This window comes from Centroberyx gerrardi, chromosome 13, assembly GCF_048128805.1.
Source record: "Centroberyx gerrardi isolate f3 chromosome 13, fCenGer3.hap1.cur.20231027, whole genome shotgun sequence".
Classification (NCBI taxonomy): domain Eukaryota; kingdom Metazoa; phylum Chordata; class Actinopteri; order Beryciformes; family Berycidae; genus Centroberyx; species Centroberyx gerrardi.
The window spans coordinates 30,170,057-30,189,000 of record NC_136009.1 but is presented as its reverse complement, the minus strand read 5'-3'; the positions used below and the strand labels follow the sequence as shown (position 1 = coordinate 30,189,000).

Sequence of the window (18,944 nt, the reverse complement as noted above, 5' to 3'; positions counted from 1 at the left end):
GCCGACAGCAGCAGCCAATCAGATCACAGACACAAACACCTTCACAAAATAACAACTACTGAATTATTCACACATAAAAACAACATGCAATAAACACTAATAAAAATAAACAATAAGCATGAAGTTTGTACACTCTGCATTCAAAGTGCTATAGGTAATAGGTATGTTTATAGATATATATGTACTGTACTAGATATATTCATACTGTCTATATGAATTAACTTATATGTATATAGTGCATATATTTGTACGCACGCATATGTGTATGCTGTATATACAGTACATATATATAGTAATGTATATACATAAATATGTAGGAATGATCGCAACCCCCAGCCCACCCCTCTCTCCCTATTATTGTTATTTGTATTTCATTTATTTATTTATTTATTTACGTTTGTTTTCTTATTCATTCATTCATTTTTATTTGTTTGTTTGTGTATATTTATTTTATTTAGCTATTTATACATTTTCATCTCTCTAAAATAGTGTTCCATTCACAGACCTTTAACTCCACGTCTGACCTTTGACCTTTAGTGATAATGTCAGATTTTCCTGAGCTGAACACAGAAACACCAGACTGAACCAAACTGCCTCATGCAACACTGATAAAACTATTATGTGACAAAGATATGATTGCAATAGAAAAGCTTCTACATGGAAACACAGTACAAACGGTACAGGCTCTTCCTTTCATATTGCTGTCGTCGGGTGAAAACAACAGAACTCCAACTTTGCTGATTTTCATGTTTTCACCTCAGTTGGAGGAAAATTTCAAAAAGCCAATAGCATAACGTCAAAAATCATTGTCATCAAGCTAAAAACAAGGCTGAGTTCCTGAAAGGTTTTCACCTGACAGATGTAGATATACACTCACTGAGCACTTTATTAGGAACACCTTACTAATACTGGGTAGGTATCACTTTCAGCTCAGTGTCAACCGGCTACCAAAGTGCCATCCTCCTCCAGGTCGGACGTGTTGCATTCTGGGATGCTTTTCTATCTTTTCTTATCTGAGTTACTGAAGCCTTTCTCTCAGCTCCAACCGGTCTGGTCGTTCTCCTCTGACCTCTCTCATCAACGAGGCGTTTCCGTCCGCAGAACCGCCGCTCGCTGGATGTTTTTTTGTTTTTCGCACCGTTCTGTGTGAACTCTAGAGACCGCTGTGTGTGAAGATCCCAGGAGATCAGCAGGTTCAGAAATACTCAAACCAGCCCGTCGGTCAAAGTCTCTGAGATCACATTTTTTCCCCATTCTGATGTTTGATGTGAACATGAACTGAAGCTGCTGACCTGTATCTGCATGATCTTATGCATTGCACTGCTGCCACATGATTGGCTGAATGGATAATTGCATGAGTAAGCAGGTGTACAGGTGTTCCTAATAAAGTGCTCGGTGAGTGTATATGTGTATATATAGTGTACATATAGATAATATACATATATATAATACATACAAACATATAACTTGTGCATTCAGGTACCATGACGTAGGCTCCAGTCTGGTAGCAGCACATTGGACCAGAAATTCATGAAATAACTCCTGAGCGATATAGAGTAAGCAAAATAAAGGGATTGGATGTATAATAAAATATTTATCCTCAAAATATTTATTAAAGCTTCAAAAGTGGCAAAGACTTTAAATTAGAATAAAATATTACCAGAGAGTTAGTTGTTGCTGTTCATGTTTTTTTACTCTTATGTTTTATAACAATTTTAACTCTGTTGGTGATTGTATCTTGTTTTGTAAAGCACTTTGTAACCTTGTTTTGAAAAGTGCTATATAAATAAACTTTATTATTATTATTATTATTATTATTATTATTATTACTATTCACCTTATAAATGGGACAGACTGAAAAGCACTTTAAATTATAATTTCAATTGTCTAAATGATAAATATCTAAATGAATTTAGATATCTCACATTTTCTATGATGTTTGTAATTTCTTTGTATAATGTTGAATATATTATCGGTTTGTTTTCATAATCTGTGTTGCTGTTTGAAAGTATTTTCTTTGTCGTGAATGAATAAAAGACTGTTTTGCTCTCAGATCTCTCTAGAAAAAGGATCTGGATCTCAGTGAGACTCCTGATTAAATAAAGGACGAATTAACTAATATTTTGCTAATTAGAAAAGTTAATATCGAATTCCTTCTCGTCTTCTGGGGAACCTGGAACTCACTTTCTGAGAAACCTTGAACCTTTCTAACTTATTCAGAGCTGCGACTGGATGCTGCTCTCAGAGTCCTGAACCTGTCAGGTCGCAGGTTTGACCTCTGACCTCTGACCCCCCGATGCAGTGTGTACATGCATGTGTGTCGCAAAGGGAGATATAAGAATCTAATTCCTAATTACAAATGAAAAATCTGAATGCTTAAAAAACATCTTTAAAAAATGTTAAATATTGCTAAAGAAAACTCTAAAATTCTTTAAAATAAAAATCCACTTAGATCCAGTAGATCAGTAAAAAAATAAACGCAATAGGAAGAGTTGCTTTTGCAATGCAGTAAATAAACACTGGAAAATAATAATATTCTAAAAAAAATAAATAAAAATAAAAAATTAATATTGGATGCTTTTACCCTCTAACCCCAATACACACACATACATGCACAAACACACACACACACACACACACACACACCCTCCCACACACCCAGAAAACAAGTGTGGTGAGGTTTGGCTGTGTTAAAGTGTGTTCCAGTGGAAAACAGGTGGTGTGGAAGTGGGTTGTGATATATTTGTGTATTTGTGGATGTCTCACTCTCTCTCACACACACACACACACACACACACACACACACAAACACACACGTACACACCACCATGACACGACAGCTGTGAAGTTACAGTATGCGGTTTGATTTTTTCCATTCATACGGTGTTTGTTTTGTAGCCTGGAAAGCATGACACATATACTGTATATGATGAAACCGACGCAGCGTCTTCACGATTCATATGCAGCTCTTTCCTGAGAGTCTAATTGTTTTTCTCAGAGACCGCAAAACCCCGACCGACGCTGAACAATCCTCCAACTTGCTGTTACACTCAAACACATCATTCTTGTCAGTTGAATTTTAAGAGAAATTGATTTCTTGATCCTGCAAACGTCCTTAGCATTTGGAATCAAGTCTCTTTCTCTGTTAGTTACATAGATATGGTTAAAAAAAATCAATAATCATCTGATTGCAGAAATGCCAGATCCTGATCACCATCACTATCGAATCAGTTGTTCCTTGGCCCAAGGCCGAGCTGTCCACCAAATTTCATGGAAATCCGTAAATAAGTTTTTGAGATATTCTGCTGACAGACAGACAGACAGACTAACAGTGAAAACAAAACCTGCTTGATGAAGGAAATGAAGAATGATAACGCTTTAATTTCCGCTACAGTTTACCTCAAACACAAACACAGCCAGGGTAGTATGAGTTCTAACTGGGTATTGATAGTGTAGAATATCCATAATCATCTATAATCATCTTAATAGACACACTACAGTTGTAATGATCAGTGTAATGTGTAGCTGTTGGATTTGGCAGTGGGGGGAATAAGCAGCCGACCTGATGAGGGATTACTTTATATTATTCTGTCAGACAATAAGGTACAGAGTTGTATGTTTTGTTGCTGAGGCTGAGAGTGTAGGGTTAGAGCGATCGATCAGTTTGCCAATATTGATCTGTATCTGATCTGTTACTAAATATCAGATATCATCACCGTATGATGGAGGTTTCTGACCACAGCTACAGACAAACATGACGAATATGACGTTTTATTTTCCTTTAAATTAATTCTTCATCTAAATGCAGCCCACAGTTTCCCTACCATTTTCTGCTTTGCAGAAAAAAGAAATGCACAGAAGTTTTGGCCCTCTGGCCTTCCTGGATGTGCAGGAGGCGTGAAGTTAGTCTTTTGTCTTTTGTTTCACACACCAAAGTAGTTTTCCTATGATAAAAACTGGGAGGCGAAAATAATCAGATTTAAAGACATTGAATATCATCACAATATATCAACTATCATCAACTTCAGTGTAAATATAACAATACCAGTATCACCTATCACCAGTAAACCCATATCAGTCAAACCTTATTTTATATTATTGAGCAATAGCATTGATAATCAACAATCAATCTGTAATCATCTTAATGCATAATTACTAGTATAATATACAAGTATAATGGAAGTCAGTCCCTGTGTAGCTGAAGGATTTGTGTGGAGGATAACCAGGCCTTACCCAGCATGCAGCGGGGCATCGTATCATATGAAGCACATATGAATATACATATGAAATGCATTATAAGCATCAAAGTGAAGAGAAGAAGCTCTGAGCGGCCCGAATCAGTTCAACACTTGATTTCTCCCACTTGGGAAACTTGGGTGCAGCAAAGTGAAGACACAGCACAGCACACGCAACAGAGAAAACATACAGAATACATACAAGACACTTCAAAGGAACAATGTAAAGTGAATAAAAACACCAAGAAGTGAAGTAATGGGGTGGAGAGTCTGTCAGTTACTGTTTAGCAGATTCACAACACAGGAAATAAACATCCGTCTGGTTGATTTAGCTGAATCTGCAACATCAAGCTGTCACTTACAGTATGTCACATAAACATGACAATAAAAACTGATTCATTCATTCATTCATTCTTCATACATTCACCTCAATGTGTCCAGAACAAAGGACATGGCAAGTGATTCTGCAAGTGAGTCTGCAGCTATAATCAATGATCACAGTTTTGAATTTGTGGAGAGTTTCAATGTTTTTTATCACTGACGGTAAACTAAACTCTGAACCTAACACTGACAGTGTAAGAAGGGCCAACAGAGACTGCATTTTTAGTAAAGTTTTTTATTTGAATAGAGTAACGATGTCTGTTAATCTCATCTTTTATCCAGTCAGTCCTCACCTTCTCTACGGTGGCCTGGTTTGGAAAACTGCGGGTGCTACATCAGTCTAACAGCTAAACCAGCGATTTGTGCTTACAGTTGGTGATGAAGGGTCTGTCAGCTGCCCAGTCCTCTTTTTTGAGGGCTTGTGCCACAATGTGATTTGCATGAATTTGCAAGAATAATATGAAAACTCTGTCCTCCCACTTTTAAGACAACAAAGCATCCTGGGTCCATTGTCATTTTTGGTTTACACTGGTCCGGTCTCCCAAACAGGAAGTGTCTCTGTATAACGGTATGCTATGCGCTCATCTATCAATAAAAAAAAATGCAATTCAGTGAAATTATGAAAAGGTCGGACCAACAGTCAGCTGGAAATCACAGCAGCAGATCTGTTGTTGAATCTGTTCACCAACGTGTTCAATGTCACTTTCCATTCAAATGAGTGGGAAGTAAAAATCTGAACGCTACAAACTGGTCCAGCTGCATCTGGTCTTGGTGAGGAGATTATATTCTGCTTTTCATGGCGGTCAAGAGCCAAATAACCCTCATATTAAAACTAAATGGAATATTGCTTTAAGTAACTGAGGGGCAAAGAAGCACAAATTGCCTTCTTAATGCAATCTTAGTGATTCTGGACCTGAGTGTGAAAAACAAAGACACAGTGTGAGATCATGCACTGTTTTCACTATCAAATCCAACAGGACAAGATGGTATACCCTCCACTAACACCACTGCAGTATTTGCTAAGGCAAGAGTAATAGGGAAAGCCAGTAAACCAACGCTAATGTTTTATTCAGTTGAATTCAAACTGCAGTTTTTTCCTAACACAAAAGCTTGAGCAAATACAGAAAAGCAACCAGAGTTTATTGGACAACAAAAAAGATGACAACACATTTCACTACTGTGTTTCTTTTAGCCTATATACATTTGAGGACAAGACAGACATGCTGTAAATTATAGTTATTTATGTCAATGGTGGCGCAAAATGATTATTTCAAAGGTGTCAGAAAGCTCCTTTCATTAGCTCCTTTTACTACTCCCTATATAGTACCTTATTGAGTGTTTCCTATGTAGGGAATAGTGAATGAGTGAATGAGGGAGCAATTTTTGACATATTTGGTCTGACCTGCTGAGAGAACTGGAGCAGCTGCAGCCGACCAGCCTGACGCTGTAAACCTGCTGAACACTAACACAGACCAACTTCCTGGGTCGCTTCTGCACTCTGCATCGTTCACTTCCTGTTTCATAACACTTCGATTCAGTGTTTTTACATGTGCTCTGTGTAAGTGTGTAATGTGTTTTATACCTTGCTGCACCCAGGTTTCCCATTTGGAACAAATGAGTGTTGAATCTGAAGATCTCTGCTCCATCACTGCTGACTGTGGGAGGCAGAAGTTCATACTGACTAATACAAACAAGTGGGAAACCATGAAGAACATGAGATACTGGCACTCCAAAAGTCCAGCTTCATGCCAAAATGTGTCAGTCTGATGAAGCCAAAATAAAAAAAACGAAAAAATGGTAAACTGAGTACCAAGTCTGGATTTTTGGAGTGCTGCTATCCCATGATCCTCGTGGTTTTCCTCATGTTTTAGTGTTAGCAGAGCATCCAGCCAAATGGGCCAAGAGGAAGCGCACCTGCTGTACATTTCAAGTAATACAAACAAGTCTACTGTCCTGGTGTAAATACAACAATTATATAAATTAATGGAATAACGCTTTAATGTCACAAAATGAATGTGAATGTGTTGATTTTTATCTCTGAACTGATATCTGCAGCATTTTGGCATTAGATTTGTAGCATGTAGTGTTGAGGGAAGTTCCCATTTGACTGGGCATCAACTGTTGCTTTTATAATTATATTAAGGCTGAAAATAATGTAGTTCGCTGTTGTGAGGCTGCAAACTGCATGGTTCAAACTTCCTGCACACAACAGGAAGTAAGCAGAGCAGAGATAATCAAAGGAAGTGGGCCTGAAAACAGGATGTTTACACCCACACACTCACACACACACACTTATATTTCTGCTTTGGTTATTATTTAAATGCAGCAGAACATACAGGAAACCATGCACAGAAAGTCCAACAGAATAACAGAGAGAGCAGCAAAGGATTGAATAGTGGCTCTCCTGAATACATTTATTAATTAGCATTTCCTTCAGTGTATTCCCCATCAGTTTCCATTTACATCACACAGCCATGCATTGGCTAATAGTCACTTCACACCCAGATCCTCCACACTGATATAACAGTTTTTCTCAACTGATTTGACTCATTTCTCCTAACTAAGGTTCATTCTCTCCAAACAGTCATGGAAACAGTCATTACAAAACTCCACTGCAAGATGAAGTGCTGCTTTCCTTTCAGATCTCATCTTTATACAAGTACTGAAATCAAAACTACACACGTCATCTGTTAAGATAAAACATTCAGATATATACTGACAGTATACTGAACTGACAGAATACTAATGATAAAACATGTTTATCAGAAAGTTCCACAATCCATAATTTGTTGATGAAACTTTTTCCTTACAGTAAAAACCAAAACGTCTTTGCAATCTTGTAAATACTAAATGTAATATTTCCCAGTTTCACGTGTAATAGGTTTGTCAGTTTTGGTGACATCGTTCCATGTCTGTCTGTGTGAAACAGTAAGGAGGAAGAAGTGTTGCTGAACATGATAAATCACACAAAGGAAAACAAGTTTTACTGTTTTAACCAATGACTTCATTCCTCAGCAACACTTTCATCTCTGTGTTTACAGTGTGTAGTTTTGTCATTTGTGTGAAAACAATGAGGTGTTAATAGTTTTGCAAAATTATAAAGCGTTTAGACAGCTGAGTGAACTATTTTGAGAGCATGTACATGAGAGGTGTGTGTGTAGCGTTTGGAATAATATATGTCGTTTTTTATTTTGTGTGGAAACAATGAAAATGTACAGTTAGTTTTGCAAAATTGTCAAGGGTTTATTTAGCTGGCTGTGAGAACTGTTTGACAGCATGAACTTTAGTTTGGAGAAATGTGCCAAATTATGATGATTATTATTATTATTATGATTATTATTATTATTATTATTATTATTGTAAATTGAGAAAATCTGTAAGATCACAGAAACTCCCCATTGGGACTGAAAAACCCTGCGGCCTCATTTGTTAAAGAAACTTATGTACAAATTTTGTTCCTTCGAACAAACAAAACAAACTGATCTTGATGCCAGAATCGTCAGGTCACACTGATTTTGTTTTTTCATTTCTGTAATATCTTGAAATCAAAACCAAATTCATATTATTATACAAGGTATGATGTTATTTTCATGTTTTTCTATAATCTCTTTTCCCTACTTTTAAATAATCAACAATGGAATCTTTAAATCAATTAAATCAATGACCTTTTCTCTTTAATAAATGAGGCCCCTGCTTTATTTTTTCCATATTCATCTGAAAAATGAAGAGCGCCGAAGAGGAAGTCGGAGGTTCATCATGTAGTTGGACCGAGGGCAAAGGATTCACCTCGACCTGAGAACTGCTGCTGCACCCACACACACTCTGCATCTGCTCTCTCTCTCTTTACCTCTATCTCTCTCTCCCCCTCTCTCCCCCTCTCTCTCTCTCTCTCTCATTAAACAGAACGATATTTGCATCAGAAAATATCTGTCACCTCTGCATGAAGGAGAGTAACTTGATGCAGAGGGAGGGGAAGGAGGGATTATGAGCAACAAACACAAATAACAATATTGCCTCTATTTTTCAGTATTTATTGTAACAGAACATTTGCAAAATATTACACAGTGCAGTTTTAAGTCTGTCTTTATACAATGCATGATATATCTGTGTAGATTCATTTCAGTCATCCAGGTAGTAAGATATCCAAGAAAATAGAAACAAAATAATATACTGCTGAATTGCAAGTTATTACAAACTGTGTATGATGTGTATGATGTTTGTCAGATTGCAAAATGTAATTGTAATTGAAGCAAGTGATATTTACAATGGCAGTACAACAGACTTTACTAAAATGGAAAGTATTCATCAAAACACAACAAATGATGTGCTTCACTAACAGTATGACAAAAAAATTACAATACCTTCATCAACTTCTGGTTTAGAGAAAATAATAAAGAATACATGTATTATACAGTGTCTTTAGGTTTGTCTCCATGTTGGAAATTACGACATTATACTAATATTGTAGATATTATTACAGATATTATGTTTGAGAGACACAGATGCAAGAATGAATGAAGATGAGAAATTATTTTGCGTTTCGCCAAATCAAAAGGACGTTGTGTGAATCTTTCATCTTGGAGTTTCGTCTTGTGAAGCTCTGCTGTGCGTCTAGAAGATAAACATGAAAAAATATTAATTAATCTCACCTGAATCGCCTTTACCATACATGATCATACAGAGATCCTTTACATTCACAGATTTCTCCATACTGTTTTAAGTTTTAATAAGATCCTTGTTTATCTCACCTCTCAGCTCAATTTGTGTTTTATCATTTCATATGTGTGTAAATAAATCAAATAAACTATACTAGGTGATTACAGAACCACTATGTAGTTAGGCAGAAAACATAATGAAGCACAAACTGTTTGACTGTCTACAATAAGATTAGATTAAATTTTTTTGATTCCTGTGAGGAAAATTAGGTTGTAGCAGCGGCAAATAATAGTATATATTTTATGAGTATGTATAAATATAAATATGGTACAGTAAATGTGGAAAAATGGTGACTGTATACATTCACCGGTAAATGTGCACATTTCTCAAGGTAAATCTTGTAAATGTGGACATTTGCTGGTTAATATGAGTGGAAAACGCGACGCTCTCTCTCAGTACATTTTGTTGAGGGTACGACGTACCTCCAGGCCAAAATACCTCTTCTGATTGGCTTCTGAGATCGGTGAGGCACGGGAGATTCATTCATGTAACGCCACAAAATTAAAAGGTAAAGTTAGCTAGCTTTTCTTATATATAGCTAAAGTTAACAGAATCCTCCGCAGGTGAAGATGAACGAGAGCGGCATCTTCACAGAGAAACTTCACCACTCTCAAACAAAAATGGAAACACGGTGACAGTCTTGAATAGTGAATGTGAATATTTACCATTTTCCCACATTTTCTGTAACATTTACATATAAGTAGAAACACCATGTTGTAAAAAAATAAACAATATCAGTATAAAATAGTGGAACCATTATGGAAATGAGAAGAAGAAGCAGGTGGATTCACAGCAAAGTCCATGATGAGTAAATGTGCATCATGTTCACATGAACAGTCTGCAGGAGACCATAAGTGTGTGATGAAAGAGTTTTCTACTCACTTTAGCTGATCCAGAGCCGCAGAGTCATCAGCACGTTGAAGACGATGGTCTTCAGGAAGAGCAGCCTGAGGCCCAGGGTGGTCAGAGTCAGTAAGTTCACCTTCGCATCTGCAAACGCAAAGCACAAGATGAAATACAAATACAAACACAGCTAACTGTTCCAGAGTCAGCAGTTAAATCAGATTTAACACATACCTGGTTCAAAGTCTACGGTGCACTGAACGTCTTTAGGATCTGAAAGATATTGGGAAAATAAATCACGATTAAGAAGGAACTTGTGATGCCGATTCAGTGTCATCTTTTAAATCAATGTCTTGCTTTTGCCCACTTTTAAATGTGTGCCATCTCTTATGCTTTTTATGTCATTCTCCTGTATGTATTTTTATTTTATGTGTTTATTTTTCCTCTGAGCTTTTTTCTTGTTTGTTGTTGTTGCTGTTGTTGTTGTTATATGCATCGAGTAATGACTTGGGATGATGAAGAGCCTTTGTTTTATGATGATGAAGGTATAATCAGATATTATGGTAAATCTTTATTGTTCTATATTATTAGTGACACTTACCTTCATTGCACTTGTCTTCCTGTCCATCTTCATACAGGGCGACCTGGCTGTAGAACGGGTCTCCTGTCATCCGGTCGGCCTCAATTTTATTGAACAGCGCGTTATCAGTGAGCGCTTTGTGGTTGCTGAAGTCGCTGGCCAAGCAGGCCGAGATGTCTCCCGAAGCGTCATTTGAGCTCAGCCTGTAGTATGACGGAAGCGACTCTTCCCCTGAAAAACACAAAAAGAAGAGATCTCATAAACTTAAAGGAATAATCTGCGACATTTTTATCGTCTCTGCCTGGTCTAACACAACAGTGATCCAACCTAGATCCAGGACATGAAAGCTTTTCCACTGTCTGAAGAATCTGAAGAAGAATTGGATAGATAGATAGATAGATAGATAGATAGATAGATAGATAGATAGACAATACTTTGCATTCGTACGGCATTTTTCATAAAAAACGTACATGATTTAAAATAAAAGAAAAAACAAACATAATTCGCAAACTATTAGCTATATATTTGTTTTATTTAACTTTATTTAACCAGGCAGTATCTCAGTTCGCTCATAGCTCATTTGCTCAATGCTCATAGCCACTGAGGTTTAACTCAACCAATCAGATCATTTCTGCCTCCAGAGCAGCTCTGTCTCCGAGAAACATTTGTAGACCTAAAACTGCAATCTGCAAAATTCAAAATAAAATGTAGTGAAGATGAACAGTGAGGCTGCTGACTGTGACCGGGCCTCATGCAGGAACAGGAAGTGTCAGCTGACTCATCGTTTTACTAGAAACTGTGTGTTGATCAAAGGTTCATTATTAGATTCTTGTTTTAGCCCTTTACCAAAATTGATATTAGGAGGAGGAGAACACGGCGAGATGCAAACTAGATACTAACATAAAACGATATACTTCGCCCGGAAATGCACAACCTCTACTGTCTTAACCTATTAAAGTCTACAACACTCCAACTAACAGTCAGTAAAAACACCACTTAATTGAAAACTGCAAACACTGTGGATATTGTCCTTCATCTAATATTTCATTATGTTATGTAGTGAAATATTTTGAGATTCAAACTGAACCAGAAAAAAGGACAGAATGCAGAGATTCTACCTCAGATATGTTCTCTTTCAGGTAGATGTCAATACACACTGTGATTAAATATGCTCTCTAAACATCCATTTGACTTCCAAAACGCTAACACTCTGCTTTTCCTAAAAGGTCAATGAAAAATGTATGTAGAATAATTCCCATTTGTGAGAGTATTGGCAAATATGTTTAATTTTGCATATGTTTGTTAGGACAGGTGAAAATAGCAAATCGTCTGCCAAATTTGAAATTTGATCAATTGCTGTAAAGAAGGTTTAAGGTGGAATTGTATTATCATTTATTACAGGGGGCTGCACTGATAAATATTTGGTGATTAGTTAAAATTAGAAGCCCTTGTAAAAAATAAAACTTAAAGTGTTGTGGTTGCAAAATGAGACGTGTTCTTAAATTATAAGATGTGATAAGTGAGCTATCAACTTCAACACTGAAATGCTATTCGTAAATGACAATGTATGACAAGCTGACGATATATATTGAATTTGTTTTTAACTTACTTATCACAACAACCACTTTTGTTCCAGATGCAAATCTTATTTGGTTTAAGTTGTTATTCCCACCGTGAATTGTCTAGTTACAAAAATGACTCGGCAATGGTTGAACCAAGTTCAGCTGCATTATTCAAAAAAGTGAATTTGTTTTGACTAATAATATTATGTCAGTAAAAGCAACTAACCTTACTTTCAGAAACAACACAATAAATTAATTGTGGATTACCATACACAGTACAGTATTAAATCTATAGGCAGGCAAAATTTCACCATAATCTCAACACGACTGTCATTGTGAGATTTATATACAAATTTGTATCAAACATCAGGTAACTCACTTTTTTCAACATAAAGTTTAGCTCCAACAGCAAATATGAGTTTGTTGACTCCAACTCCTGTCACACATTGCTGTGGTGTTGGACAATTACTGCTCTTTATGGTTTTACTTTTATAGGCCTTGTTGATCTTTGCACATCAAATTTTGTACATGATGAAAATTTGAAATGTGAATTTATGAAGTGCTAGCAACGTAATGTAACATACTAGCATTTTTTTGGAGGTGAAGTCATATTTTGTATAAATTGTGCTATTACTGTGTTTCAAGTTTCATCTCTCATTTAAGATATTGCTATAAAAATGTTTTCATTTAGCAAAGCTAGTAAAGCCAAAGCATTTATATTTTGCTAACATAATTGGATGAAATCTTTGTTTTTGTGGGGGTTTTTTGGAGGTGGGGGTGGCATTTATAACTCAGGTTGTTATAAACCTTTAGCTAACTCAGAATTATGTATGCTAATTTTGAATAACCATGGCTCTGTTTAGTCTGTTTTGTAGTGTCTTACACTAAAGTAATTGTTTATCTTGATGACCAAACATACAATGACACTTTTACAGTATAATATCAAGGAGACAGTATGAGTTGTGACGTTACCTTGCCTTTATAACTTATCTTACGGGTTAAATATCACCTACAATGAAGTGTTACACTTACTTGGCAGGATAACAAGTTTAATTCCAGATCCAAATACAATCCTGATGTTGTCATTCACACATCAGTTTGTCTGGCAGCAAAAACAGATCAACAGTGCTGCTGGAAAATACCACTAACTGACTGACTGGGGGGTTTCAAACCTATTTCAACATAGTGGAATCTTATTTTAGAAATGTTCTTGATAAAGTTTAATTTAGTTTAGTTTAGTTTTTCAGTTTACAAACACTTTAAAAAATCTTCATCAACTCTGAAAGTTAAAATGTGTATTTTAGGGTCTGTGGTGAAACATTGTACGACAAATTAGAATGACTAACCATGACATTTAATAACCACTGCTAAAACCAAAAGAAGTGGCGACAGGTTACATCCCTGCCTTATTCCTCTCACTAATAAATTACTTGTTGAGGTTTTAATTTCTGTACTCCAAATATTTCTATTCTGCTTGAACAAACGCTTCTTCTGAACAACGTGGCTAACTAAATACTAAATGTGTAGAAATAAATTCTGAAGTGTTTATCATACTTTGCAGTAGATTTGCAAGAACAAAGTGATTAAATACTTAATGTTATGCCTTAATGTTAAATCTTAAATACTTTGTCATGAAAGTATGGTTGGTAAGTAAAGGTATGGCTCCATGTTTACACTTACTGTAGGTTCCAGTTTCGGTACAACATAGTTATCAGCAATACAAGAATGTTACATTGTACTAAAACAGTAATTATCTGTAATAACAGTAAATACTTCAAAGCCTAGCAAGTGTTGAGTCGTTGTCACTGGAAATTTAAGTCATCTCAGATTCTTAATGTATTTTTGCTAATGTACATGGTATGTTTTTTTGTCCGTAACTTTTATATTTGTCACAAAGCTGCGCTCTTGCTCAGGTCATTCTAGAAAAAGATTTTTAACCTCATTGGGATTACTTGGTAAAATAAAGGTTAGATAATAAAATAGTAACAAAATAAATGAGGTTCTCCAGCTGCAGAACAATATTGTTTTACAAAATTGTTCCGCTTTTTACTTGAATTGAAAGTTAACATAATGCTAAAATAAATCTTTATGCATTGAATAAAATTCTGTGTGTATGTGCTAAATGACAATGTATGACAAGCTAACAATATATTGAACTTGTTTTTAACTTACTCATCACAACAACCACTTTTATTCCAGATCCAAATCTGATTTGATTATAGTTGTTATTCACACCGCAAATTGTCTAGTTACAAAAATGTCTCTGAAACGGTTTAACCAACTTCAGCTGCATTATTCAAAAAAGTGATTTTGCTTTGACAAATAAGATCATGTCAGTAAAAACAGCTAATCTTACTTTCAGAAAAAGCACAGTAAATGAATTATTGTGGATTTCAGTACACAGTACAGTATTAAATCTTAAAGCAGACATGTGATGAGATGGAGACCTCCTCTCAAATTTCATCATAATCTTAACATGGCCGTCATTATGAGATTTATATAAAAATTTATATCAAACATTGGGTAACTCACTTTTTTCAACATAAAGTTTAGTTCCAACACCAAATATGAGTTTGTTGACTCCCAGTGTCACACATTGCTGTGGTGTTGGACAATAACTGCTCTTTAGGGTTCTGCATGTATAGGCTTGTTGATCTTTGTACATGAAATTGTCCATAATCAAAATTTAAAATGTGAACTTATGAAGTGCTAACGTAATGTAACATACTAACAACATACATATTTTTTCGAGGAGTGAAATCATATTTTGTTTAAATTGTGCTATTATTGTATATAGTGTTCATCTCTCACTTAAGATATTGCTATAAAAAAGTTTTCATTTAGCAAAGCTAGTGAGGCCAAATCATTTATATTTTGGTAACGTGTTTTTGTGTTGTTGTTGTTGTGTTGTTGTTGTTTTGTTTTGTTTTGGGGGTTTTTTTTGGGGGGGGGGCAGTTATGACTCAGGTTGTTAGAAACCTTTAGCTAACTAAAGAATTATGTACATTAATTTAGAATAAGTGGGCCTCTGCTTAGTCTGTTAAATAGCGTCTTACACTAAAGTAATTGTTTATCTTGATGACCAAACACACGATGACCTTGCAATGAGATGAAAAGACACACTGTATGTCTTTTACAGTATATCAAGGAGACAGTATGAGTTGTGACGTTACCTTGCCTTTATAACTTATCTTACAGGTTAAATAGGAATTACAGGTTAAATATCACCTACAATGAAGTGTTACACTTACTTGGCAGGATAACAAGTTTAATTCCAGATCCAAATACAATCCTGAAGTCATTCACACATCAGTTTGTCTGGCAGCAAAAACAGATCAACAGTGCTGCTCTGGGAAAATACCACTAACTGACCGACTGAGGGGTTTTCAAACCTATTTCAACATAGTGGAATCTCATTTTAGAAATGTTCTTGATACATAGAACAAGTTACATTTTAGATGATACTTTTAAAAAAGATCTGCATCAACTCTGAAAGCTAAAATGCATATTTTACGGTCTGTAGTTAAATGTTGTCAGACAAATTAGCATGACAAATCATGACATTTATTAGCCACTGCTAAAACCAAAAGAAGTGGTGACAGGTTACATCCCTGCCTCATTCCTCTCACTTTTAAGTTACTTCTTGAGGTTTTAATTTCTGTATTCCAAATGTTTCTATTCTGCTTGAACAAATGTTGTTGAAATGAAAGTTGGCTTACTCATTTGATTAAATACTTCAAATAAGAGGTTTTGATTATGTATCATAATGTATTTGCCTTGCACAATTTTGTATTTTAACAATGCAAGTGTTGGTCCACTTATGAATTATGTTTATTATTATTATTCTATATTATTTTTCAACTTTAATAAAGTTTAAGGATAGGAAACACTTAACATGTTACGTGTAGTATTCATTTGTTGGACAAAAATTATGCCTTTTTCTTATATAACATACATAACATAGGTTAGGAATACTGAGAAATTTCCAAAAAATGCCTAATTAAATTGTTGTAGAAACTCATACTGAGTTTGAGCATTTTAAAATACAATACAACAATTTTAAAATATTCCATTTATGGAGAAACATAGTTCATACTAAATCACTGCAGGATTATTTGGAATTAAGTTGTAAGTCATTTTCATGCCAATTTAAAATTGTATCAGTACATATAAAAAGCAAATGATATGTAGATCTTTTAAGTACATAGACAATGCACTTACTTGACAATACAATAACTTTGATCCCAGATCCAAATATGAGTTTGAAGTTATTGCCATTCACACAACATCATAACAGGTTTCAAAAACCTGCACAGCACCTTGAAGTGTCCTTCATTAAACGGATTATATATCACAATCTAATTATGTATCTGAATAAAATATTCTAATTGATATTTAATTATCCATTGCTGGACAAGAGTCTACATTCCCTGTACCAAATTTTCAATATTTTTAAAAACTCAAAAATTTCAAATAATTGTCATCCGTCATCATATATTTACAGACTTGTGGCTTCTTGTTTTAGTGCCATTTGTTAATAAATATAATAACCATAACTTACTTGGCTGTACAGTTAATTTGATGCCAGTGCTAAATGTTATTTTCCCTCCACTTGTCACACTGACATTCGCTTCTCAACAAAAACAAAAAACTTTGTGCAGCCAGTTACAACTGGCTTGTAGTAGAATTGCTATCAATACTTTGCTATCAATATGGATTATTATTATTTCACTGATTCATGTTGCAAAGAGATAACTGGCATATGTGTTATGAATTAATTCAGCAAAAATCAGTCGCAACTTTGCAGCTCCTCCAAGGTGCGTGAATCAAAAACAACCAAAAGAATAGAAGGTGATTGTAGCCGAAATGCGTTGATTTTTAATATTAAAACGTCATCAATTGTTCTCCAACAGTGGCCGAATATTTTCATTCCTTTGGTTGCTTCTGATTCATAAACTTTGTACGAGCTGGGAGGTTGCGACATTTTTTTTCTGCATACCTAGGTGTCACGAAATATTACTTATAAGTCTATCATTGTCTAAAAGTTACAATGGCATTGAGGCTTGATTTACAGAAAATTGCATTTTTAGTGTTATACTACAAGTCTATAATATTTTTTCTGGTAGTTTTAGAGAGGCTCACTGTAACAAAAGTGTACAGACATTATTTTTTTTTCTGTTTTTACTAGTTGGCAGTTTTTATCAATTTTAATGACTCAAACATCAGACATCTAATAATTAAACCGTAAACCACTGTCTTGTGTGTATGTGTCTGTTTTTAATAACTTACTTGTTTGTACCATTAATTGGATTCCAGGTCCAAAGAAGATTTTATACCCAGCAGCATTCACACAGTCAGTGGCCAGAGCACAAAAACCAGTAATGGTTTTGATAATAGTTCATGTGCTTATTAGACAGTAACAAACTGGCGAAAGGTAAAGAATTTGTTATATAGAAACAACTAATTAAAAGGGAGGGAGACTGGGGAATCACTGGTTGATAATTGAAAATGTTTTCTAATCTCAAAGTTTAACAAAATGATCACAAAATGTTCTTTTAATATCTATATATACTCTTTTCAACAGTCAAAATTTGTTACATTTGTTAGTGTGAAATAAGTTGTATTTACAGTAATTATGGAAAAGATGTGGCTGAATTATAGTTTTCAAAACAAAAGTTGCCCAGTGACATTTATGCTACGTCCATATTTCTTGAAATAGATTCTGTTCCATCCATCAGTCACACAGTATGAAGACATCATTAACACAATCTGCATTCCTTTCTATTATTTAGGTGTCTTACCTCTACGTTTTAGGTTGGACATTTTAAATTATGAAATTAAACAGGATTACACTAACTACAACTTGAATATTGAAAATTACCTCAACCAATGATAACACAATTTTTTTTTTACAATTTGATAAGCTATCTAACTATTAAGTCATTATAACTACTATTATCAGATATATTTAATGACAATGCATTAACTTACTTGGCTGGACATGTAATTTTATCCCCGTTCCAAAAGTTAACTTATATCCGACATTCACACATGCATCGACTCCATAACAAAAACCTGCTGTAGGCTACATGTCGATCCACTCAGTCCCTGACAGGTTCAGTGGAATACAATATGATTATTTTACAGTACTATTTCAGTATTTTTTTACTGACAAACAGAGGGCCATAAAGCCGGTTTTTGACTGGGAACTGATCATTTCATCACTGATCCATCTGATTGATTTAGTGTTTAGATAATGTCAGCTTGTTAGCTAGCTAACCATAGCATCTGGTCAGCTAACATCACTGTCTTGTTGTTAACACATCTGATTAGCACACTAGCTAACGTAGCTAGTAGCAGCTAGCGTTAGCGTGTTCACATTAACATCAGTGTGTTTGCTGCTAGTTAGCTAGCTAACAGTTTGTTCAGGTTAACTGAGCTGACTCTTCTCAAGCTACAACTCAGAGTGTTTTGGAGTAGAGACTAGGGCTAAAGACAAGACAGTTTACTGTGTCACAGTAACCAAATCCACCTTATCACACTATTCACTTTTACTGAGAACGTTACTGAATGGATCTACAGCCACACCACAACAAGCTGACTCAGCTGCTCTCTGCTTCTAACCTG

The 18,944-nt window shown here is 35.2% G+C and overlaps 1 protein-coding gene across 1 annotated transcript in view; it reads right to left on the bottom strand.

The window, feature by feature from the left end:
* Positions 1-8,633: 8,633 nt before the first annotated feature.
* LOC144542107 (M1-specific T cell receptor alpha chain-like) overlaps positions 8,634-18,944 on the bottom strand; it is a 55,672-nt gene continuing 45,361 nt past the window's right edge. Inside the window, exons 2-5 of the mRNA XM_078287512.1 lie at positions 10,777-10,986; positions 10,410-10,448; positions 10,215-10,322; positions 8,634-9,227 (exon numbers count right to left, since the gene is read on the bottom strand). Coding sequence (XP_078143638.1) covers positions 10,216-10,322; positions 10,410-10,448; positions 10,777-10,986 — 356 coding nt within the window. The 3' untranslated portion in view covers positions 8,634-9,227; position 10,215. The remainder of the gene's footprint in view (positions 9,228-10,214; positions 10,323-10,409; positions 10,449-10,776; positions 10,987-18,944) is intronic.